At 38.2% G+C, this 25,952-nt stretch overlaps 1 protein-coding gene across 2 annotated transcripts in view; it reads left to right on the top strand.

Annotated features, from left to right (window-relative positions):
* DLC1 (DLC1 Rho GTPase activating protein) overlaps window positions 1-25,952 on the top strand; it is a 447,354-nt gene that overhangs the window by 250,419 nt on the left and 170,983 nt on the right. The window contains exon 1 of one of the 2 annotated variants that reach the window (XM_021717163.1): window positions 5,911-6,198. The exons of the other annotated variant lie outside the window; for it this stretch is intronic. Coding sequence (XP_021572838.1) covers window positions 6,060-6,198 — 139 coding nt within the window. The 5' untranslated portion in view covers window positions 5,911-6,059. Of the gene's footprint in view, window positions 1-5,910; window positions 6,199-25,952 lie in introns of those variants that run through there. 2 annotated transcript variants of the gene reach the window in all.

The raw sequence follows: 25,952 nt of genomic DNA, 5'->3' as shown, positions 1-25,952 counted from the left end.
GTCTTGATTACCACTACTTTATAGTATGTCTTGAAAACATGTGGTGTAAATCTTCCAAAAACACTCTTCTTTTTCAAAACCATTTTGGCTCTTTCAGATCCTTTGTATTTCCATATAAATTTAGAATCAATTTATCAGTTTTTAAAAAAAACTCTGCTGAAATGTTGATTAATTTTTTTGTTAAATCTATATAGATTATCAGGAGAGTACTGATATTCTATTAATATGAAGTCTTCAAATCCCATGAACGTGGTATGTACTCTCTATTTATTTAGGTCTTCTTTAATTTTTCTTAGCAATATTTTATAGTTTTCATTGTACAAGGTTTTGGACAAATATTTTGTTGTATATCTTTAAGTATTTCATATTTCTGATCATTCTGTGAATGATATTTTCTTGTTTTAATTATTAAACAATTCACTGCTATTATATGGCAATATGGGTGATTTTTGTATATTGACCTTCAGTCCTGTGACATTGCTAAATTCACTTTTTTTCCCTAGTTAATCTGACTGGAGATTAAGTCATTTTATTGATCTCTTCAAATAACCAGTTTTTGTTCTTCTCAATTATCTGTTTTCAACTTCAGTGGGTTTTGCTCTTTTCTTTATTATTTTCTTTCTTCCACTGTCAGCTCCAGAGCAGCCTTTATTCTAGAACTAATTTAACCTGACAACTGAGGTATGACAATTCTGGTGATTCCACCCAATGTCCCATAATTCGTGAGGTATCTTCACACTTTTGGTGGAAACACAAACTAATGTCAGTTCTGTGTGAGCTCCAGTAGTGACAGCCTACTGATTTCCAGTGCTTCTTTCCCAGCCTTGGAGAGTTCTTTCATATGCCTTTACCCATCAGTTTGCAGCCAAAGGCTTGAGACAATTCCTCTGCAGAGCTGCAAAGTTTACTGTTTGAGCTGTTTCCTTTTCTTTGGTACTCTGCCCTGCAAATATTTGCTACCTCACTTTCCCTAAACTCTGATCTCTGTCACCCAAAGACTCCTGGATTATGTTTGGTTTTCCTCTCTGCTCTGTGGCCCAAAAATTGCCCACAGGCAGATATCTGGGTTTGAGGCAATGGTAGGACTCATCTACTTTCTTTAAAAAACCTTTTCTCAGAGATCACAGTCTTGCAAAACCTAGTGTGCAATAACTGAAAAAATTGAGGCGTGTGTGTGGGGGGTATTTCTGTATCATGTGTATGTGTGTGTATAAGTAAAATCTCTTAATGCACAGAAGCTAAGTCAACCTGCAAATAGCTTTTTATAAAAACTTTCAAGCCTGTTGGTATTGACAATGTTTTTGATCTTGTCATAATATATGACATTTGTTAATAATATGGTAGAAAATGTGCAATCAATAGGCTATATTAACACAGAGAAGTATTTGGGTTCCTGTTTGTTCTGAATTTTAAATTCTTTCTGAATGTAAATGTTTGAGTATATTATGCAACCATTATCCAAAATTACTTTTCATTTTATTATTAGTGTAGGCATGTTGAGTTGTTGATAATTGTTGTACTCCAAAGGGTAATAACATCTGACATTCTTTATGGACATTTGTGGCAATGATTGTTCATGAAAGTAAAATAAAACATTTGAGGTTTTTGTTTCTCAGAAGAAAGTATTACAATTCAGAATCAGCAGAGGTTGATATTTTTATCTCAATCACAATAAAAAGATACATAAGATAGATAACATAATTTGGAATAAATGCAATTTGAAGGTAATTCAAATAGTTATAATATGCTCTAAATATTAATGAGCAGAGAAATTACATCTTTATAGCTCTGTGTCATAATGCTGAGCTCCTTTAATTAATAATTTACTGGAATTTTACCCCATGAAGGATAAGTTAGGAAAATGAAAGAATAAAAGGAAGAATAAAAATATGAAAGGAACAAAAGAAAATAAGAATAAGAGGAAGGAAATTATTTTCCCTAAAGTTTTAACTGTATCTAAAATTTATTTTACTATTAGATATTTTATTCTTTCTAAGAAAATATAAGTTATAGATGTATTATTTCTTTTGCATTATTTTTGGTACAGTATCTTCATTGATTTTTCTATGGAAATTTAAAATATTTTAACCTTCTGAAATTATTACATAGAAGAAAATCTGTAATGATGACAAAAAAATTTCTGGGGAGCATCACTACATCCTCCTTGTCTTCTTTAGTATCTTTTATTTCCTGATCTTCTTCTAAAAATTTCCCTATAGAAAACTACAAGCAACTACAGAACATGGAAAAGAAATCATCAAAACCCAAACAAACAAATGAACATCTCCAGAAAAGGGTGTTCAAAGCAACTTGAAAATAAATTGAGGTCAGCATAAAATGACCAGTTATATTTATTAATACTTAAAATTATGCTGAGACATTTTTCAAAAGTAGAAGATCATCTAGCCCAGTAGCGTTGTTTAAACTTTTTAGTCCACTCTAAGACTAAGGGTGAGACCCCCACCTTGTGTGATTCTGATATCGTCCACTCCTATCCCCTTTTCTTGACTAGTATGAATGGTCTAGTCAATCCCTTCTTTAGAAATTGAGAAAACGCTGTCTCAAGATCACCAAGCTAGCAAAGGGCAGGGGTAACAGTAAGACCTCTTTCACACAAGCAAGGTGATTTTTCTTGACCCAGGGGGAGATTTTTGCTTCAGATCTATCCTGCTGGGTAAGTACTGCCATCCACTAAGCCTGCAGTCCTGTTGCAGGGGCTAGATCACTCACAGAGCTTAGCTAACTTGGGTTTTAATCATTTCCTTCCTGTGCCAGAAATCTAGATCTAGACATGGTATGGACTCCCAACAAATTTTCCATTTTCCACCATTAATCACATCATTTTGAAAGAAGCTACCAGCACCTTGGTCAGTCCTAAATGTTCTAACTGATCCCCCAAAAAGGCATAAATAAGTTATGAGAGTGGCCATAAAACCAAAGTGACTTTTTGCTGCTCAGGCTTGGAAAATAAGTTTTCCTTTTTTTAAAAAAAAATTTCCTGTATCACAAAAAACAAACATAAAAATTCTTAGGTTAGGTCGATGGATCATTCCACCTAATGGAACCTGCACTAAGAATAGGTTGTTTTTTTCTAATACATACTGAAATGGGCTACAATGAAGGACTGGGAGGGTTGTACTAGAGAGAAGTGTTTTAAAGAGAAGAAGGGTTGTTTCAGAACACTTTGGAAATCAGACTGGAGTGCCAGAAAAACAGCGTGTGTTAAACCAGGCCTCAGTTCTCATTGACCTAAGATTTTGTTGAGATCCTTAGTTGGAATCACCTAAAACCCATTTGTAGACTCAGGCTTCTTCCACATCATAGGTCCAGTTGATGACTTTATATAGCTAAGATTAAGGAGCCTTAGCCCATAACTTAATTCCAACTGATCCTAGATTACACTAATGAGTTGCTATCATTACCATCATCACTAATTTAAGACCAGTCAAGTTGGTTGGAAAGCTAGTGAGCTTTGGAGACAGATAGCACTGGATGTGAATCCTAGATCTGCCACTTACTGTCCAATCTTTCTTAATTTTTTTCTCTCGGCTTCAAGTCTCCTCATCTCTAAAGAGGAGATAATAATACTTATCCTGCATCTCTGATGAGCTATGAGTCTATATACAACTCTAGAAGCATTGGTGTTGTGTCATAGGTACTTGATAAATGCAATTTTCCCTTTATTGTTTCCCCTGCTTTTCCATATTAGGTATAAAAAAGCTTCTTGCCATTATAGCCAGTCACTTTGCAAGATACAAACAATTAGCTGCTGATATCCATGGTGGGAGTGATTATATGTCCCTGACTTTGTCTTAGCTCAAGATTGGAAATGTAGGTGCGGTCAGTGCCTGAGATGAGTTAGGAATTGAAGTTACATTTTCTTCTTTGCTCTCATAGCACTTTGCATAACTCTTTGAACATGATTCTGTCTTGAAATTTACCATACTATTTTGAAATTATCTGTGGTCATTGTGATGCTTCCTCCCTGAAGACAGAGCCGACATCTCATTTTCCCTCAAGTTCCTCATGCCTACAACGGTGTGTGGTTCAGAGCATTAATCATGCCATGGGAGCTTCATGATGTCTTCTGCAAAAGGGGTCCAGCTGGACCTGTCTTGTTCAACCTGGCCAGGACATGCATCAACATGCTTCAAGGTACCCAGAAGTCTTTGAAGGAGAAACATATGTATACACACACACACACACACACACACACACACACACACACACACACACACAGGTATTGGAAACAGGTATTAGGCAACCAAATTTTTTGAAAAAGAAATTTTGTTTTGAGCCAGGGTTTCACTCTGTCACCCAGGCTGAAGTGCAGTGGCATGATCACAGTTCGATGTAGCTTCAACCTCCCAAGCTCAGGCAATCCTTCTAACTCAGCCTCCCCAGTAGCCGGGAGTACAGATGTGTGCCACCGTGCCTGGCTAATTTTTATTTATTTATGTATTATTGTTATTTTTTTAAGTAGAGATGAGGTCTTGCTATGTTGCCTAGATTGATCTCAAACTCCTGTGTTCAAGTGATTCTCTCGCCTCAGCCTACCAAAGTGCTGGGATTACAGGCATGAGCCCACTGCCTGGCCAAATTTTTTGAAAAAATTTAATGGAACATGTTCACTTGGAATTGGCTCTCATGGGCATAGGAGGTCTATATATTTCAGCTGTTAGTATTTATTCCCTACTAATCTGTGCCCAGCCCGAAGATGAGGCAAAGAAGAGGATATCTACCAAGAAGCCCGTTCTCAATTTGGGAAACTCATGAGCTTTAACGATTTGGGAACAATACATGAAGGTTAGTGGTAGTTAGTTAAATAGTTAGGACATGGTATTAGTGTTATAATTCATGAGTACAATGTCACTATTTTTATAATCATCCTTCGCATAATTAAGCTGTCAAATATATGTGGGGGAATGGATGCATGTTGGAGACATTCAAAGACTCGGGAGATCAGTGAGTTAAAAATGGCTTCATATATAAAAACAATTATGGCAATAATTAGTTATGAACTGGCCCTTATATACTATTTTATGCCAATATTAAGCTTCCTGTGAACCTTGAAAATTATAAGATTTGGGAGACAGTGAGAAAGAAGATATTTAATAATGCATTAAAAGACAGAAAATTTATTGGCATAAAAGTAGATTTATTTGGCATTTTAGAAACTCAAGAACATGCCTTACAAAGGAAGCAGTTGGCTTATATTTTCACAGTGCTTGGCAAATTTTTATTGTTTTGGGTTACGCTTTGATATGCAATTATAACGATAAAGTTTGCTTACTTGGAAATAAAAGGTTTACAAAAATCTGAACCTTATTTAAGTGGCAAAGCCTACAACGACTTGATTAATCCACAGTGTGTTAGTAGAAGCGTAGTTAGAAAATATGAAGAGCTTATCAATATTTTGTTTAAAACTCCAGTATCTGTTTCTTAGAAAGAATCCAGATCTGCAGGGTGCTCATTCCAGCCATATCTTCCTCCCCACAACCACACCTAAAGGTTGAACTTTCTATCTCATCAGCAGCCCAATCTAAAATCAGGAGTTAATGAGATACAAACGAGTTAAATGCAAATGCTGATGAGAACCTTGGAGGCTGAAGACAACAACTACCTGCCGGCCCCACCCCCTCACCCCTCACCTCCCCCACTCTCTTGCATCCTGCCCTGCCTTTCCTTTGAAAATGCGAGGTTACCTGGATCGCCCGTGAAGGGGAGACGAGGTAATAGACGAGCAGCCAAGCCCGGACCCAGGCAAGTTATTGGGTTACACAGGAAGCCAGAAGCCTCTGGATGGCGTGGGCCGCGGCCCGCGCGCTGCGCGAGGGTGTCGCCGGCTCACGGTAAGCCTTTCCAGATGTGGCCGCCGCGCGCGCTTGGCCGTGGTCCAGGAGGCCGCCTGCAGTCGGCGCTGCTCGGGGCCGCAGTGCCAGCCGCAATGCCGGCAGAGTAGAGGCAGCGCGACAGCCCGCGGCCGAGGGCTCCAGCGCCGGGAGAAGGACAGCAGGATGGTCGCTAAGCCCCGGCTGCGCTGAAGTCATTTCTGGCAGATGGGGGACCCTGAGGCCCACGTGATGGCGCGGCCCCTGCGAGCCCCTCTCCGGAGGTCCTTTAGTGATCACATCAGGGATTCCACGGCCAGAGCCCTGGATGTCATTTGGAAAAACACCAGAGACAGACGGCTGGCAGGTGAGAGGCGAGGGGGGCCGGGACCAGGGGTATGTTGAAAAAAATTTTGTAAAAAAGGTTGAATACAAAGACGCAATTATGAACTCAGATCATGAATGATCTCATCAGTTGAGTGAAGTTCATTATTGTCGTGGCAGGGTGCTCAATCTCCCTCTCTCTGGTATTTAACATTTCTGGAGTGTTGTGGGGTGTTTTGTTTATCGGCCGGTTTGTTTACTGTAAGGCCCCTCTGGTTACTGGTCCGTTTATTTCTAGACAAGGTTTTAGGAGTGTCACGGCTTTTTTTAACCTTGAGAAGAGAACCAAGGTCCTTGTGAGTGTCAGGAAGTCAGTGATGATGAACTGCAGGCAAAAGCCCTGAGCTCTGTGGGGCTGTGTGGGGTCAGCTTTGGAGCTGACCAGATGTGAGGGGACCTGGTGTGTGACAAGAGAGAGGGGCCTGGCAGGTCGGTGTGTCACTGGAGTGATGGGCGCTGCCCGGTGACAGCTTGCTGGTATTTCCTCTGGCAGCCTGGAGCTGCTCTCAGCTCCAAGAGGGTATCAGGTATGCCAGAGGCAGACGCTTGAAACATAGTGAAGCATAAATACAGAGGTGCAATTCAAATGTTCTAGGGCTCATGTGACAACCACCAAATGGCAGGCTGTGTTTGCAGGGGTGCAGTAAGGGAACAGAGACTTCTGCCTGATTCTGGGTAGGAAGAACATTCATACATTGATATAAAATAGCATCTCACTATGATATGAAAAAAAACTCTCCGAATCCAGAAAAGGTTTCCCGGTAGTGTTTATGGCTTTTTCTTGTATGCTCTCTAAGTCTGTGTTCCTATGTCGTCTACATGGAAGGGTTAAAGACCACATTTTCTTAACCTTTTTAATCTAGTGGTTTTCATATACTGAATTGTTAAAAATATTAGAAGTGGCCTCCAAGGGTCAACCCAGATTTCTGTGCTGTGTTCTTGATTAAAAGGCTTTCAACTTTCACATAATTGCCCTAACATGACTTGAAGAGGGGAAATTTAAAGTATGGAATTATGGTGAAACAGTTATGAAGACAACATGCTAGTTTCATACCATCATAGGCTGTAAGTCTGTTCTGAGTGCACATGAAAATCTTTCTCTCTGCTAAACTAAACAGCATCACCCAGGACTGCCTGGAGTAAACAATGTCAAGACCAACCATAAGGCAGGGAAGAGAGAGCAAAATATTTTAAATTTGACACTTTATTATTGCTTTAGGGTAAAATGTGGCACCTTAAAGAAATACAACTTTCCAGTCAGTTTTGCATTTAATTTTTTAAGATGTATGATCTAATTTGCAATTGGCCAGAGAAAGTTTAAGGGACAAGATTTGAGAATCAAAAATCCACAGCGATAGTTGGCTGACTGTGAAAAGATAAGGTGGTTCTTTCATCATTGTCTCATCAAAGATAACACAAAAATATCTTGTTGTGGTTTAATGTTTTAATTTGAGAGTAAGACCAATTCAAACAATTCTGCTTCCCAGGCTTCCTCTTGTATTTTCATAAGTGAAGAACTTTTGACAGGTGATGACTCTAAGAATAAAGATATTATCCCTAGAACATTTCTTCTCATTTGTCTGTTATATATGTACCATATATATATAATATAAAATATATAATATAATATATATAATATATATAAATGGTACATTTGGAATCAAAATGTAGTGGCATACCAGTGAGTATAAACACAGTAATGAAAAACACCTAGAGAAAAATGGTTACTTTTTATGTGTGGTGAAAAATAAGACACTTCCACAGTTCTAGTAGCAAATAAGATTTTTGTTGCTCTAGGTCCACTTAGGTAAAATAATTATTTATGTTGTCCAGGTTTTTGGACAGGAGAATAGATCTCTGAAGTAATTCATACAGTGGAGAATCCAGGGACTATACCTGAAAAGAAAGGACTTTGGCTACAACAACTGACTGATTCCTGGGGACCTGACACTTTCTGTGTCCTCCATACTTTTGGCTCATGGCTGGAAGCTCAATTAGTCCAATGGAGATTGATTTGGTGCACATCCAAACCTCAATAGCACTTGCCTCTATCCCTTTTTCTCAGACTTCTCTGCACTCAACCTTCCCACTGACCAAATGCTAAGTAATAACTGTTAATGGTCCACAAAAAGTCCCTGCTCTGAACACCAGAGAAAATCTTTATTCCATATCATATCATATCACTTTGCCTTATGAAGGGCTGTAGAGAGTCCAAACCTCCCTCTTCGCTTTATGTTGCGAAATTAATGAGGTGACAGATAAGTGTTTTGAAGCCTCTGGAGGAAAATACTTCTGTTAATAGTACCTCCTAGAGTGTTATTTTCATGATAATTATTACCTTCATGACTTTTATTAGAAAGGAATCTTAGATTTTAGTTTCTTTCACCGACAAAAAGTGTTTGGTCATGGAACAAAGTTTTAAGTCCTTGTGTTGGGTGTTCTCTCTCTCCTTCTCTTCCTCTCTCCTTCTCTCCCTCCCTCCCTGCCTCACACACACACACACACACACACACACACACACACACACACACACACACACTATAACAGCTACTAGTTCTGCTATTCCAAATGATGTCATGTACAAAAAACATCATTTACATTTACTCCTATCCTCTCTATGACCATTATTTTCAGCCTCACAGATACACTGTCTTCTTTCCTACGAGCTGTGGAGGGCATTGGGTTTTCAGCAAATTGGAACTTTGAGGATGATGGTGGTTGACAAGTTGGGGTGGACACCTCTTCCCTAAATGAAGTGTGCCTCTCTCTTACAGCTCCTCTGTGTCCTCATCTCCCTCCTCTTTAATATGTGAGTATGTGATATGTGAGGCATCAGAGTTCATTCCTGAAAACCAGTTGCCTCTTAATTCTTTCATGGAGTCCTCTTGTGCCATTCTGGTGAAGTCTGTGAATCATATCTCCAAATAATGATTTTAAATGTGTAAATAGAGTATATAAAATTATAAAGGAAACCAATTATGGTGAAATATAGTTATCAAAGTATTCAAAACACAAAACTATCATGTAGTAATATAACATGAATGAATTATGTAACAAAATAATGCATTTAAAGTATAGAGAAATAAGTACAAATTAAAGATATTGGTGTGCTGGCTGTTGTTATTTAGCTAAATTAAGAACATTAAACTGTGTATTGAACCAGTGTTTGATTCATCTCCTCGTCACCAGCCATTATAGACAGGGAACGCTGGGAAGCAGTGTTTTCATTTAAGTCACCAGTGTGTGAACCTGCAACTTTACTGTTTGATGACTGGATGCTGTAAGGCACAGAGTTGCCTAGTAGTTAGCCAGCAAGGTCATATGACTACCTGTGGACGGAAAAATGTTCATCGTGTGTGATCTGGAGTACGTCTGATAATGACCATAACTAGGGACCAGGGATGAATGTAAATGATATTTGTGATAGCCACAACAACTGTAATGTAATATGAAAACATCTGGTTTCCATTGGTGACAAAGTCACAGGGACAGCTAATACCACTGCAGGGGGAGGGAGGAAGGCAGGACAGTTTGCCAAGATTCAAAATTGGAGGAAATGCTAAACTTCAGTTCGAATTTAGTGAAAATAAAAATGTACTGTTTCCTCACCCAAGTTCATAGACCTCCTGAATCTGTGTAGAATACTTACTGTGGTTTTCAAACATTTCTATGCAAAACTTCTCATAGACTGAGATGCCGGGCTCTCATACATGAGCTGGCTGGAATTCCTTGATGTATGTTTGACAAATCTCCACAAACAAGTTTGGACTGATGTACCAATAAGACTGCCTCTAAGGAAAAATAAAAGCACTAAAATTGAGGCTAGAAATAGTTAAACAAAGTCCAAACTACACTTGAACAGTAGCTTTATTCAGTTTTAACAGTAGAATGAATAAATAAACTAAAAAGAAATCAAATATTAGTCTTTATTTAACAACATCTAATAAAGTGTAAGTTACTAATTAGCATAAAGCATCCTGACATAATAAAGACCATATTCTATTAGGGAAACATGATATATAAGGAAAAAACATCTAAATGCCTCAACCTGATTGGAACACAAGCCACTACATTACTTTTATAACTAAACATTTAAGAGAAGAAAAACTGAATTTCTAGAAAAATTAGGTAAATCTCAATCCAGGTGAGATTCAATGAACATAAAATAAATTCTTCAAGTACGTACATTAGGTTGGAGCCCCCTGGGGTATTTTCTGAGTGTTAGTATCTTATGTCTTTTGTGAAATAGATGTTTACATTGCAACTGATCAGCCCTCCAATTCACTGGCATGCTTGACCTGCTTTGAGGTACACTGGTCCTCAGTTCAGCAGGCATCAAGGATTCTGGCCCACTGCCAGTGAAGGGCAATCACAAACATTGACTCCTGTGAACTGTTTTCTGCACATTTGTCTCATAGTGAAAGGCAAGCAAGGGCATATGTAATGCCTTTTAACCATGAGTGATGTAGGCCCCAAAATATGTAGGCTCCTTCAGTAAACAAAGGCTTCTCCAATCACATGTAACACCACAGAAGATTTTTTTTTGTTTGCCCTCCCCCGCCATAGAAGATTTTTAAAAGAGACAACCATTAGGGATCCTTCCCGAGATGCTGCAATGTGAGCATGTAACCTATATTAAGTTAAATTTTACTAGTTCAATAAAATGAAAATGAAAAGCATGTTGATGTCAAGGCTGGCTTTGATGAGAGAATGCTCCATATAGTGGCTGAGAGAGCTGGCTGTGATGTCATCACACTGTCTGGGGTTGAGTCCTGGCTCTCACACTGGGATATGTTAGGCAAATCAGTCTGTTCCTCACCCATATAAAGAGGATGATAATAATACTTATGTCATAAAACGGGTTTAAGGATTAAACGAGCTACTATGCAAAGTGCTCAAAGTGCTTGGAAGAGTTATTGACACATAGTAAACACTCCATCAGTTTGGGCTGATATAACCTCACTTTTCTTTTCTTTATGCCCAACTTCCTGGGGAGCTTCATCTTATTAACATGACACCACTATAATTTGCTTAGGGATTTTGGGCAAAAGTAGTTCAACCCTGTCCAAGAAAGGTAAAGTTTCCATGATAAATGGAATTGATTTTTGTACCTCTAGAGAGAAACAGAAGGACTTGAGATGATTTTTGTGCAGACCTTTGTGGACTTCATAATGAAAAGGCTTGAGAATAACTATTTCCGCACATTGATGAGAGAATCAGTCTTTACTAAAGAGGTTTGTCAGGCTAGATACACACTATCTGAAAGTCTTCTCAAGCACGTTGTAACCTGCTTTGAAAATTGCTATATAGATGGAGCCAAACATGGAAAGAGCAACAGCACCAGCAGGCCTGGGGTTTCAAGCGCGTGGCTCAGCTCTGGTATGGAAAAAGTATGCTAAATGTCAAGTCTGCCACTTGAAAGGGATGTTTCGCACACCTCTCTCTCTGGAGTAAGACTTCTGTGACTTTATTTAAAGTAGGGTGGATGAGTGGTCTGCACATTTTGCCAAAGGCCACTGGGATTATGTCTGAAGTCAAAGGCTTGGTAAGAGGAGAATATTAATTTGTCAAAGACCTATTTAAGGATCTGCAATTACATAATAAACCAAAAATTATAGATTTAAGAGAACATTCCTCTGGAAGTTCCTATTGCAGAGAAATTATTTAGGTATACATGGAAGTAAAAACTGAATGTGTCTTTCAATTTCTGATTCTAGCTGCTTAGTTTTAAATCATCAGTCATTCTTGAAGATAGAGGATGTGCCATCCGGAAGGCATATGCTGAAACTCTGGGTGATGATGACAGATTTGCATCAATCCCACTGTGTTCTTCCCCTGTGGCTCATGGACAACCAACACTCATATTTTTGAAGCTGGAATTATTGATGAAGATTAACCATGGAAAAGGCCAAAGTTATTCATCCCCATAATAATCAAGCTAATGACTAGTACTGCTGTTCCTCTTCTCAGACAGATCCGAAGACTAGGGATGTGCTTTCTTGTAATACAAATTAAATGTGGTACCTATCAGTAGGTGGTGGTCACCTTTTGAAAGCATTCTTTATAAGAGCCTACTGAGTGCCAGATCCTGTGCTGGGAGCTTCTAAAAAACATATTCTCATTTATCTTCAAAAGAATCCTGGGAAGTAGATACTACTATTTTTAGTCGCACTTAAATTAGGGCATTTTTTTGGTAATACTTAAAATCTATTTGTGAGTATCTGTAGGCTCACAAACCAGTCAATCATCATGAATTAGTCTAACAAGGATTTATTGAGCAACTAGTGTATGAAGAACACTGTGCTAAGCACTGAATAACAAACAAGACAGGCACTTCCTTGTCCACTGTCTATAAGTATGACACCTGAATACTACCTTTGAACTCAAGAGAGCACAAACATGAGTAAAGTGAACTCCATTTTATTAAGGAAGAATTTTATAGTGTCTCTTGGGCACTGAAAGGCATCTGAAACTCATCTCTGATAGATATGTTAAACCAGCAATTCCCAGGGAGTTGGGGATGACAGAAGACACACTTGCAAAGGGAGGTATCAGAAAGGAGCTCAAGTAGGTTTTAGATATATATTCAATAAATTTATTGCATTCATAACACAAGCCGCACCTTGCAAAATGCTGAAGATTATGAAGAGCAAGTGGGAAGGGTCAAACATGAGTACAAAGGTTGAGAAACACCCGTTTCAACTAATCTGCAGATCCCTGTGGGCCCTACTCTCTTCATGTAGCAAAGAGTAACCTACAAAAATACATAAATAAATCCGCATCTCTGAGTACCCCCATAGAGCCAAGAGAAATCCTCTCTGCAAACAAGGGTCAAGCAAGTTAACACATCTTTTGTACTGAAGCAGCCATTCTTCTCTTCATAGGACAAAAGGACTTGTTACTTTCTTTTGTTGTTGTTGTTGTTGTTGTTTTTGTTTTGAGTTGGAGTCTCACTCCATCGCCCAGACTGGAATGCCATGGCTGCTCCTGGCCACCGCAGCCTCCACCCGCTGGGCTCCGGCGATCCTTCCACTCAGCTTTCCAAGTAGCTGGAACTACAGGCACGCGCTACCACGCCTGGCTAGTTTTTTATTTATTGTAGAGATGAGGTCTCGCCAAGTTGCCCATGCGGGCCTCGAACCCACAGGCTTAGGCAATCCATTCGCCTGGGCCTCCCAAAGCACTAGGATTACAGGGTGAGCCACCGAGTCCGGCCAGACTTGTTACTTTCAAAGTGCTATGAGGTCATATCTTTAATCATATTTTTAAAAGATGAAATGCTGACGTATTTTTAAAGTTTAAGTACACTAAAGTCTAAAATATGTCAGTATCTAAGTCGTGTGCTCTTGGTTGATTCAGAAATCAGAATGCACTAGAATGAGAAGTTATATTTTTAATATTTCAATCTACATATGAGATTACTTTCAGAATTTAACATATGTAGGCTACAGAACTGAAACAGATCTTCCTGAGTCACTAGTGATTCCACAGAATTTCTTATGGAACCAAAATGGAAATCAAGATGCCTTTTTTCTGATTAAAAAAAAAAAGCTTTATATTTTGCATTTATAAAGGGAGAGCAAAAATAGTAAGTAGTGAGCTGTATCAAAAATCTGACAAAATTATAAAGTTACCATTCATTAAAGTTATGTCACACTCTGAGAAGAAAATTACTTAAGATAATAAAACTTAAGGATTAAGTTTTAAATTAAATCAGAGTGCAGCAATTCTACAGTTACATAGTAACATGACTTCAAAAACTTCTAGCCCATTTCAGATCAATGTCATCCTAGATTGCTTCCAATAGTTTTAAAATTATCATCTACCCAGTGCAGAAATTAATGAAATCAATGAGAAAATTACCAAAGGAGATATGAATTTATGTTGCTATTGCTTTGGCCATTTTCCCATTTTTTAATTAAAACATACTTTGAATATTGACATCTGTTCAAATATCACGGTCTCACTTTCTCTTAGAAGTGATTTCACTAATATATTCCACAGAATCTAGTTAATTATGGTTTCTTGGTGTTGCTATGTCGAGAGACTGAAGGATGGAAAGAAAGTAGCAAAATTTTAAGGTTGGGCATTTCATCTTCAAATAAGGGACACAGAAGCAGAGAAAGTGTGGGACGTCCCACATGCACTGTACAGTCAGGAAGGTAGGCGGAACACCCACCAAACAAAAAGTATCGAAGAGGGTTTTCACATGTGATGAGCATAACCTTTTATTAACTCCAAATTAGCTCATCTTGATTGTGCACTGACTATGTGACCAAGACTATGCTAGATGATAGAAAAGATACAGAAAAAAATTAAAAATAGTCTCTGGACTCAGTAGTCTTGATTCTAATTGGCAGGAAAAACTAGCCTAAATAGGAAACAGGACTCCAAAGCATGATTTGACGGGTACCCTAAGGAACTTGCTGAGCCGATCAATATCTGTCTCTCCCTTCCTTCCTCCTTTTTCTGCCCTTTCTTCCTTCTTTCCTCCCTTTCTCTCCCTCCCTTCTTCTCCTGCTCCCTTTTTCTTCCCCACCCTCCTCCTCTATGCAGCATGAATTACTTACAGCTCCAAATGTATTATAGAAAAAATGTGACTATACTGTTTCTCCCTTACTATTTTTTTGTGTTTGTCAGGGTCATGATCATGCTGTGCCCTAATGCACATTACTTATAAGTGAAAACTTCTTTGACACACTTTTAACTTTTAATGTCACAATGATCACTTTTCCACTATTGCCCATAGAAATGAAACATTTGAATCACTGCAAAGAAAAGAGTCTGTGCCACTGCAAGAATGTGAGACTAGTGATTTGTGTGTGTGAGAGAGAGAGAGTGTGGTGTGTGTGTGTGTGTGTGAGAGAGAGAGAGAGAGAGAGAGAGAGAGAGAAAGAGAGAGAGAGAGAGAGAGAGAGAGAGAGAGAGAGAGAGAGAGCGCGCACAAGTGAGTGCTGGGCCAGGGATATGAAGGTGATGCAGATTTTTCAGGTCAGCCTGGGCTTCAAGAGTGTCAGCTCAATGCGTGGGCCAGCCAAGTCCCAGAGAGGGTGGTGGAGGGGCTGGTAGGCTTAGCCCCACAAGTGACAGCTCTAATGGGCTGGCAAGCCAAGCCCTGAGAGTGTCGCTGGTTTGGTGGGCTGGCAAGCCTAGCCCCCTGGGTGTCTCAGCTTCGGAGTCTCTCCTTCCTCCAGCAGCTCTTCTGGTTCAGCTGGCTCTGACAGCGGGCAAGCCAACCTCTGGGGTGCATGACTCTTTGACTCTGATGATCTTCTGCAGCTCTTCAGGTTGCAGCTCTTCAGGGTGAGGGTTCTTGTCTCATGCCCAGGAAGAATGAGGGACATGGACAGCTGGAAGGTGAGAAAGCAGGATTTATCGAGGACCGGAAACACCCACAGCAGGAGGGCGTCAGAAGGGTTGCCCATCTGGTGCCGAAAACCTGGTGCTTATATCGCCCTAAGTCCAAGCCAATTGGCTGGCATTAGCTGTGAGCTGTAGCTGTTCTGATTGGCCAGTATTAAGGTAGGGACCTAATGGTGAGCTGATTGGTTGCTTTTCAATCCCAGCAGTGAGTACCTTAACTCTAGCTTGAGAGGCTTGCAGGGAGTTGTTTACCAATGCTGAGCCTGAGAGGCCTGCTAGGAGTTCACTACATTGTTACCAGAGGACCAGCCTGTCTGTCTGCCTAACCTTTTTCTAGCTGTCTCCTGTCTCAAAGGTAAATACAAGTATTGCAGATTGATTTTTTTTTTCACAGTAGCATTGGTATGTTCAGCCAGGTAATTGAACTATAAATATATAAAATACGCCACTGTGATCTTACTCCAGTGTGCCATGGAAAAAGGCTTGCCTCTTTTGAGACAGTCATTGACCCACACCTTGCATTGAGTGTAACTTGAATGTGTTCCAGATTTAAAGCTTCATAAAGGCTCAAATGAAGCAGTCAGAAAGTAGAAAGAGAGGCCATTTTTATGATTTGCCTAGATACCCTGAGTCCCCATTATTTTCAGTAAAAATATCTTAGTGTTGAATTCAGCATCATGACAAAAATGTCAGTTTTCATCCTCTATAGGAATCTCCAATCACTAAATCATTTCAGTCAAGAACAGAACACTCTTAATAAAAATAAATTAGCAACTTCTAGGCAATGAAAATTACCAACACATAGTGAAAAAACTTGGCATATTATTGCTTGGTGAAATCTTGCTTGGTGATCTTTGAATATCCTCGTATCGTAATAACACTTCTCTCTTGTACTTTATTTTTGGGAGCCCATCTAGGCAATTGTGTATACACACACATGCACACAACCCTCAGGAGTCACATGACTTTAAAAAACTGTTCCTCCTAAGAGATGGAAGATTCCTGATTTATAGGATGCAAGTGTAAAATTCACAATGTGGCATCTGGCTGTTGACAATATGCACTGGGGGAAACAGCACATTTTATGGTGTCTAGACTTTGTTTTATCTGGTAGATTTTTGGTGACATATTTAGCTTTTTGTAGACAATTCTCAAATTACTGACTCAGCATTGAGTGTAGTTCAGTTTATCATGATCCATCATCTCTAATCTGGTTTTGAATAGCAGGATGTTGTAGGTCCAGGTTGAAGTGTGACCTTTGAATGTTTTTCATTCATGCTTGATTACTATATCCTAGAGGTCTAGACAGTGTTATTGGTTTCTTACCAACATAAACATCTGGTAAAAAAAAAAAAAAAAAAAAAAGGAAGAAACTAGATGAGTAAGAACATTCCACATCTACCTTTACAATATGCTATATTTAAAATGAAACTTTTTTGAAAATGAAGCTCATCTCAGGTCTAAAAGTATGCCATCAAATATATTGTTTTTCAGCTCTGATAAGGCAGTCTTTAGACTCTAATGTTTCACTGATGAAAACAAGTTTGCACATGTAATTTCAGGCTGCAATGGAAACATCTTTCTTTTGTGCTATTACAAGAAGCTAGAATTTCATTTAGTGAATTCCAGCCAAATGAAATTAGCACGTGCATGTTGACTCATGTGTAGCACATGGCTGGACAAATAAGATGGTAAACGAATGGGGGTGGGGAAGACGGGTGATGAGACCAAACCCACGGCAATTTGGGCATTAATTATCAGGCCTTCTAAAGTTATTGTTGGGCCTTCTAAAATTGCATTTCATGTGAGTCGATTTTGATAATCTAAAACTTACTCATTATGTTGGAACATGTGCAGAGGGCTTTTTTGAGAGCCAGAACTCCCCAGGGTAATGTGCCACTGAGTCCAGGGAAGTCCTTCCTTTTATGCCAGGGATACAGACCACATCCAACCAAATACCACACAAAACATGCTCACAGCCATGAGCACTAGATAAAAGAATGTGGTTGGCCTTGCAGATGGCACATATATCATTGTCATGAGAATAACACTGAACATTTTACACTTAGAATTTTGTAAGTTTATAAAATGTACATTCAGCTACTAATTCCAGTTTTCATACATAATATTTTCTTTTTTTTCGTCTTTTTTTGTTTATGAGAGAAAGAAGGAAGATAGAGAAAGGTTTCCTTCAGTCCTCCAGTGGTTATTTGTATAATTGATGACTTAGAATGCAAAATTGTGTTTCCAGCCAAAGCTCTTTGGCACAGCATAACCATTGCACAACTGAAGATAAACAAAGAGGGTAAACTCCAGAAAAATTATGTCAAAGCAGTGCCTGAAAATCTATTGTAAACACCCTTTGCACCATATAAGACAACAACAGTCCCTGACTGGTCACCCTGCACAGAGCCAATTGTTAATAGGGTAGAAAAGGGAAAAAAAAAAAACATTTAACTTACAAAAGGAAAAAGGAAAGGGGGGTGGTAGGAAGGAAGGAAAGGAAGGAAGGAAATGTAGTCTGGGAAGGGCATTTGCAGGGAGGTGAGGGTAAACTGACGCCTGCTCTCTTAGAGGATGTGACAAATGGATCAAAACTGGACACCCACTTATTCCATCACCACCACACACATTCCAAGCTCCCACTCTTGTGAGGCCAGTTCACAGAAAATGTTTTTATTTCTGTGACCCTGAATATGACTCCCACTTTGCTGCATAAAGTATTTTCTGAGTGAACCTTCAAGGCCTTCCATCTTCATTAACCCCTACCACCTACCCACACATACCCGCCTCTCAAACTTCTTTTGTGACTGTCTACTGTTTTTCTTTACCCATGTTGGTACTTAAAGTGAGATACTTCATTTAATAAGCTCATAATGCATGATTTGTCCTTGCAAGCGAATACTTTCTTTAACTTGTTCTATTTTGCTCCCTGTTCAAACTTAAAATATTGTAATGAATCAATACAAGACTATTATTTGAACTATTCCCTTGTCTCAAAATAAAAGTGTGTGTTTTTTCATCACATAGCTTACATAATGTTTCTGTTTTTAAATAGAGCTCAGCAAAATAGCATTTGACAACTTTTATTACTATAGGAAAAAGTTGGCCCATACCTTATACCAGTTGAGTTCTAAAGGTCAAAAGCCAAGTGCTTTTAATAACCTTTGAAGAGTAGGTAATCTTTGTTCACTTTGAAAACTGAAGTATGTACTAATTGCTTTTGTGAAATGAAGATGATGTTGCTGTAGCTAATGGGCCATGCAGTTGTATGCCAGGAGACTCGATCCCAGTGTCTCATGTGGCTTAAGTTGTTGTTTTCATAACATACTCATTGTTTCGTCATTCGGTATAGTTTGGGTAACATTTGAAATTGTTATCTTTGCTTCCCAAAAAATTTTTATCTCAAAATTTGTCTAAATAGCCTATCCATTAGATAATAGCAAGATCATTTGTATGAAGTATTTCAGACATAGATGATACTCATGTATCTGCCACAAACTTAAGTAACAAAACATTACAATTACTGTTATAGCCCCCTGCACACCCCTCCTGGATCACATTTCCCTCCCTCCCTCTCTCCTCTCCAACTCCCCCTGAAATTCTCCAATCTTCAACTTGGTGTTTAACCATTTTCATCCTGGTTCTTTACTAATTACATATTTAAGTGTCTCTAAACAGTATTAATTATTATATTGCACATTTAAAAGTTTTAAGTGGTACCATACTGCATATATCCCTCTGTAGTTCTCTTGGCTCAGAATTATACTTTTGAGATTCATTCATGTTCAAACATAAAGTTAATTTGTTCTTGTTATTATTACAGAAAAATACCATAATTTACATACTCTCTGTTGAGGCATTTAGATTGTTTCCAACTATGTGCTAGTTCAAGCACTTGCTGTTATGAATATTATTTTACATATCTCTGTGTGTACATGTGTGGAAATTTCTCTGTGGGAGAGTAATTCATCGAATGATGGAATTTCATTGTCTATGATGTGTACATCTTAAATAGTCAAATAGTTCAACATGTATTACACACACACCAATGATATATATGTTAGAATATCCACTGTAGAAAAGAGATTTCTTCAAATGCTATAAGTCATAAAACATTTACTTTAAAAAGTATAAAAATGTAAATAATATAGGTAAGATATTAATAGTCAAATTTCTATACGTATAACTGTAAATGTGCATTTACATGCATATTGCATATATATGTAATATATATTTTTATACATGTGCATATATACACATGTTTGCATATATATATATCATATATAAATATATGATGAAGAGTTTTTCAAGCAAAGACTAGATGACTAAGTTTGGGAATGTAAGTGGTAAATAAATAATATTTCTCTCATCTTTCTGTGGTTTCTTATGAAGGTGAAGCTAAAATGTAACTAAGTTTAAAGGTGGTAATAAACATAAAGTCCATTACTTAGGTATAAACATAGCTGAGGTAGGTGCTGAGTATAGAAAATGGGAGGAGAGTTCACATGAGAATTAGAAAAAGACAAAAAATGTGATTCAGAGATATTTTTCGAACGACTTATTAAGTAACACTTAAAAGAATATCTAACATGCACTCCAACCTGGGTGACAGAGCAAGACTCTGACTTAAAAAAAAAAAAAAAGAATATCTAACACAATATCTCCTCCCTGCCAAAATGCACTTGCAGACATCCATGGAGACCAAGGGTTCCCTGGACCAAGTGTGCAAATCTGCCATAGAGGACCGATTGAGTGTTATTGAAAAAACAACGCTTTCCTCAAATATTGAATAAATTGTCTTCAAGTGGAGGAGGCATTCATTTGCAAAAGCAAACATAGAATATGTTTTTTATTCTGCTCTATTAGATGTCCAAATAGCAACATTTCATTTTTAAAATGTTCACTTTAAAAAGCAATCATCATGTCTTAGAATGATGTGCATATTAAAAACCAGTATCTCTACTCAGCATTTACTAAGTGAGATGCATAACTAGGGATGGTTATTCAGTTTTGATGCTCAGACAGCAATATATGGACATGGTGATGTCTGTACTTGCATTCACTAGCCATCATGTGGTCTTTCTTCTTATCACATTGACAAATTGAGAGCAAGACACTTCATTTTTTGTATCTCAGATGTCGTCTTGAAAGTGGCGGCTCAAGCCACTCTTCATAGTTTCCTGGCAAATTGACAAATTTACAGTTTGCTTAATTTGTACTTTACTAAGTTGGCTATGTGTCATTCCTTTAAAATATAAAATCCATAAGGACAGAAGTCATACTTTGGAAAATCTGGAGATTTTCTTCAGGATCACATGATGACCATTTTTCCTCCTTATTTTAATAATGCCTTTTATTATTTCTCGTGAAATATGTTCCCCTTAAGCAATTCTTTAAATTCTTTCTTTTTTCTTCTTTAAAGTATAAACCCTTATCTTTTTCAAGTCTCCCAACTTTAATTAGAACTTCTCCCTAATAACTATCATTTCTATCCTTACTTATTCAATCACAATCATCATCAAAATTTTTATCTTAAACACACATGCCATAATTTGACATTAGGAGCTAGCACTTTCCCCCACTACAACAGCAGTACCTTTGTCGCCAAAGCAGGGTCATAAAAGAAGAAAATGTAACAAGGGTTTTTTAGCTTTTTTTCCTAAAGACTCAGAAAGAATGTGGGATTGAAGATTTGCCTCAACTTCCTGATATCTAAGTTTAACTAGACACCTGACACTCAATGCTTAGAGCTTTTCCTGCATTATTACTTAATGTTTAGTAACCCCTGAAGTAGATTCTGTTATCATCCTTGCTTGATAAGTGAGAAAACATGCCCGGGGATTTTAAGTATCTCGCCCAGAATCACTTAACATGTCCAAAATTGAGCTTCTCGACATTCCCACAAAATGTGTCTTTTTCATCTCAGGTTATGGTGGTCACTTATGACTCCTCTCTTCCTTCATATCCCACGTTTCTTCCATCAACCAATCACATCAGCTCTACCTGCAGAGGCATCCAGGATCTGATGACTTGTCACCACCCTCACTGCTACCACCCAGGACTCCCACCATCATCTCGCACCTATGTTCTTACAATCGCCTCTTAACTGGTCTCACTACTTCACCCTTGCCCCATCACCTGTAATTTGTTTCAAACATGGCGACCAGAGAGACATTTCTACAGATAAATCATGGCCTGTCACTCCTCAACTCAAAACTCTCCAACATCTTTCCCTCATGCAATAATATACTTTATATGGCCAAGAAATCTTTACCTGACCTGGAACCTGCTGACTTCTCCTGCTTTTCTTTTTTATATCCCTTCTCAGTTCACTCCATTCCATATGCCTGGCCACGTTGCTGTTCCCGGCAATTGCTCTTCCCTTATCTTGGAAAATTCTTTTCCCAGATATTCATATGACTCTCTCCCTCACTTCATTCAGGTCTCAGCTAAAATGTTACCTTTACTAAGAGATCAGTCTGGATCACTCTATTAAAATTGCATTCTCCTATCCACCAATTGCAAATCATTTTTCCTAGTGTGCTATAAATGTCTGTTTATTGCCTCTCTCTCCTTCCAGAATGTAAGTTCTTCTGTGAGACTAGGAATTTAGTATTGTGCATCTCTATACTCCTGGTGTTTAAAAGTGTGCCTGACACAAACCTTTCTTGAATAATTTAATCTGTGGACAAGTGTATAAACTAAAAGGCACACGCACATCTTGCCAAATGCAGAAATGCATATACTAACTTTATATATTAAAATATACAAGTACATTTTGTATAGAACCGACTAAAAGATAAAATAGATATTGGAAAGTTGAGGCAAAACATCTACCTCATATTCTTTCTGAACCAATCAAAATACTCAAGTTATTTGAATCAACACCTCCCTTGTACATCATTTATATTGTTTTTGCATAAATTATTTCTAGATTATATTCTAGCTTCTATGCTGCTAATTTCAAAAGCCCAAACTACTATATATAGATGATAGAATAGTTACACTTTTCTCCATCTGACATTAGTTGAATCTTTCTCCCCTCCCCCCTCCTTTTTCCTTCCTCCCTCCTTTTTTTCTCCCTTTCTCCCTCACTTCCTCTCTTTCTCCCTCCCCTCCTTCCTTCCTTTCTCTTTGCCGACCTCCCTTCCTCCCTCCCTCCATCTCTCACTCTTTCTCTCTCTTTCATCTTCTATCCTCACCTTTAAACTCTAATTCTATTATCTTCAACTGTCTGTGGGATATTTTCCAGTAGATGCTGTATATCTTGCAACATCAGCTTAAAATGGAAAATTCCAAGATGAACTTCATTTTCTCATCCTTAGAATCTGTCCATCTTCTATAGGTTGCCTCACCTCTCATTCATTCCTCATGCCATGTCAATCACCAAATCCTGTCCATTCTGCCCTCTATCTGTCTATGTGTCTGCCCTTTCCTTTCTAGTCCTACATCCACTACCATGGCACAAACTGCTATTATTCTTACCTAGGTACAGTCAAGATCTTCTAACCTTATCTCTATGACCCCAGCATCTGCCACTTTAGCCCGTCATTTATGCCACTGCCTTCTTCACTTTGGAACTGCTTTTGCTAAAAAATTTTCAAGATCATGCAGTTACCAGGTACATCCAACCAAACTTCTCTACCTGAAGCTCCTCTGTTATCTAGTTCAGGGTTCTCCAGCCTTTGGGCCTTGAACTGGTACCAGTTCGTCACCTGTTAGGAACCTGGCCTCACAGCAGGAGGTGAGTAGCAGGCAAATGGAGCTCCTCTTCTGTCAGATCAGCCTCGGCATTAGATTTTCATAAGCGCTCGAACCCTATTGTGAATTGCCCATTTGAGAGATCTAGGTTGTGTGCTTTTTATGAGAATCTAATACCTGATGATCTGAGGTGGATTTGAGGCACTGGGGAGCAGCTGCAAATATAGATTAACATTAACAGTGAGGTTTGACTGCACATTTCCCTACCTCCAACCAATCCATGGAAGAATTATCTTCCATGAAGCCAGTCCCTGATGCGAAAGAGGCTGAGGACTGCTAATCTAGCTACACTTTACTTAGTCATACCTGTCTCCTTGCTGCTCCATTAAAGCACTTTGTTCATTCCTCCTCTTTAGTTTGTGCCTGTTCTTTAACAAATGTAGCACAGTCCCCTTATTCCAAATTCTGTCCACCATTAGATTCTCTTACTTTTATAATGTTTAGAACAATGGCAGCCTTTACTGATGTCTATTTTATCTGTAACACTTACTGATTTTTAAATGTTCATAATTACTTACATGCTTCCTTGTATTTATATTATTTCTTTGCTGCTATTTCATATGTTAGTCTTCTTCATCCAATTAGATAGGAATTTACTTGAATAGAAAAAACCACCTCTTGTATATAGTGCTGGTATGCACCCACACAGCATACCAGTACTTTCTTCTTTTCAGGCAGCATAACACATACCAGTTCAAATAAGTCAACACTCTCATCGCTTCCTCAGATGAAACAAGCCTATGAATTAAGTAGAGTAGGTGAAAAAGAAATAAAGGAAATATACTAGGCTCGGAGAAGTTGTGAATCTTTGAAGATTGTAATATCTTTATTTTTAAAATAATGATAATAAAAAAATAAAGTTTTTCTTCCCTACACCTCACAGCCAGAGGTGAATTTATCATAGAGCTAGTGAACTTTCAGGGTCCATCTCTTGCACAGTCTCCTCCAAAACCCCAAGGGAATTCTAGAACTCTGCTCACTTGTTTTTGTAAAATTTGTAAAATTAAGATAGTCTAAATCCTATGGTTCATTATGAGTCACAGCACAGAATAGCCCGTGGGCATTTTGCATTCATAACTTCTTATGTTGGATGACATTAAGTGACCACCGGCCTTTTGTGTTCACAATTGTTTATGCTAGGTGCCATTGGAGTGGCCTCGTGGAAATTTCTATTGTAATTTTGAATCTTTTTATCTCTCTCTGTTTCCTTACTTGAAAAATGAAATTGAGTATTCTGGAGTCTAGCTCTAGACTGTCTCCTGGCCATGTGAGAAATGACAGAACCCTGTACAAACAGGAAATGAAATAGTTGGAAGATATAGAACTAATTTTCATAGAGGACCCACTATGTCCCAACAGTCATGATCTCTTTGAATGCTACAATAACCACTTAAGGCAGCTATCATTTTACCCATTTAAAAATGAGAGAACCAAGATTCAAAGTGTTAGATAACTGGTCAAAGTCGCAAAACTAGTAAGAGTTCAAATTTAAATATGAATTCATTTCTCCCAAATCAAGTCCATGGTGTTCCTGTAACCTTACAGGGCTTACATAAAAATCAGGAAGTAGATATTACAAATAAATGCGGATATGTATTTCTATAATATATACATGTCGGTAGCCATTTTTAGAAGCAAAAAGCTAAATTCGCTTCTATCTTTATATTTTCAGAGCTTATTTTCTTAAACAAATAGTAAAAATGTTATTACTTTCTGTACCTTTCTGTATTCTCTTGATCTATTACTTCAAGAGATTCAGAGTAAAGCTGCAGTTTCCTTTGTGAAGTCAAGGATTTATAATTTGTCAGTCCCTCAAGAAGAATGTGAAGGAGGAGTATTTAAAAGATCTAAAGAGTTCCGAGTGTGACGCTGAGACTATTAATCTTCAGAGCCTGGAATGTTTTGTTTCTATCACCCTTGCTCTTGTGATTTGCTGGGTGATTCGAGTTGAGATAGTAACCACTCTAACACAGTGTAAGTGAATTGAACACAGTGTAAGTGAATTGTGCTTAAGTAATTACTTAATTGTGGCTCCCTGCCACTTATAGTCTTGGAGAAGTCTGTTGTTAGTGCTTACCTATATTTTATTTAAAGTTGGCTTTTGATGATTTTCCTCTATTTTCTTAGGCACTTTTTGTAGCTAGAAAACAGCTTTTTTTTCTTCCTTTGGTAAAATGCATACAAACCTTGCTCCTGACTGAAGATGTTGTAAGAGAGAGAGATTGCTATTAAGTTCCCATGCATTCAAGCAAGGACAGCTGGTTAGGATTAGAACATTCTACCTTCAGCACGCTGCTTTCCCACAGCCTCTATTGCTTTTTTGTCCTTTTCTTTTTTGTAGCTGACATAAACAAAGTCGACATCATATCCTAAATAGAGTTAAAATGTTTGATATACTCAGGATAGTTCACTAAATAATTTTCAACGCTGAATACAGCAACCATTTCATTATTTGGTCATCTGCATTTTAACCAGAGCAGGCATTCTCATGATGACTGAAACATACAAAACAGTTTATATTACACAAGATCATCCCTACCAACAGCTATAGTGCTATTCACTTGTTCAATGGGCCTGTCGGAATTCTTGCTTTTTTTTTTTTTTTTTTTT

The sequence above is a fragment of the Carlito syrichta genome, unplaced genomic scaffold, assembly GCF_000164805.1.
Source record: "Carlito syrichta isolate Samal-C Ts95f unplaced genomic scaffold, Tarsius_syrichta-2.0.1 Scaffold309425, whole genome shotgun sequence".
Taxonomy (NCBI): Eukaryota; Metazoa; Chordata; class Mammalia; order Primates; family Tarsiidae; genus Carlito; species Carlito syrichta.
Note: the sequence above shows the minus strand (reverse complement) of the source record. Positions and strands in the feature narration are given on the sequence as shown.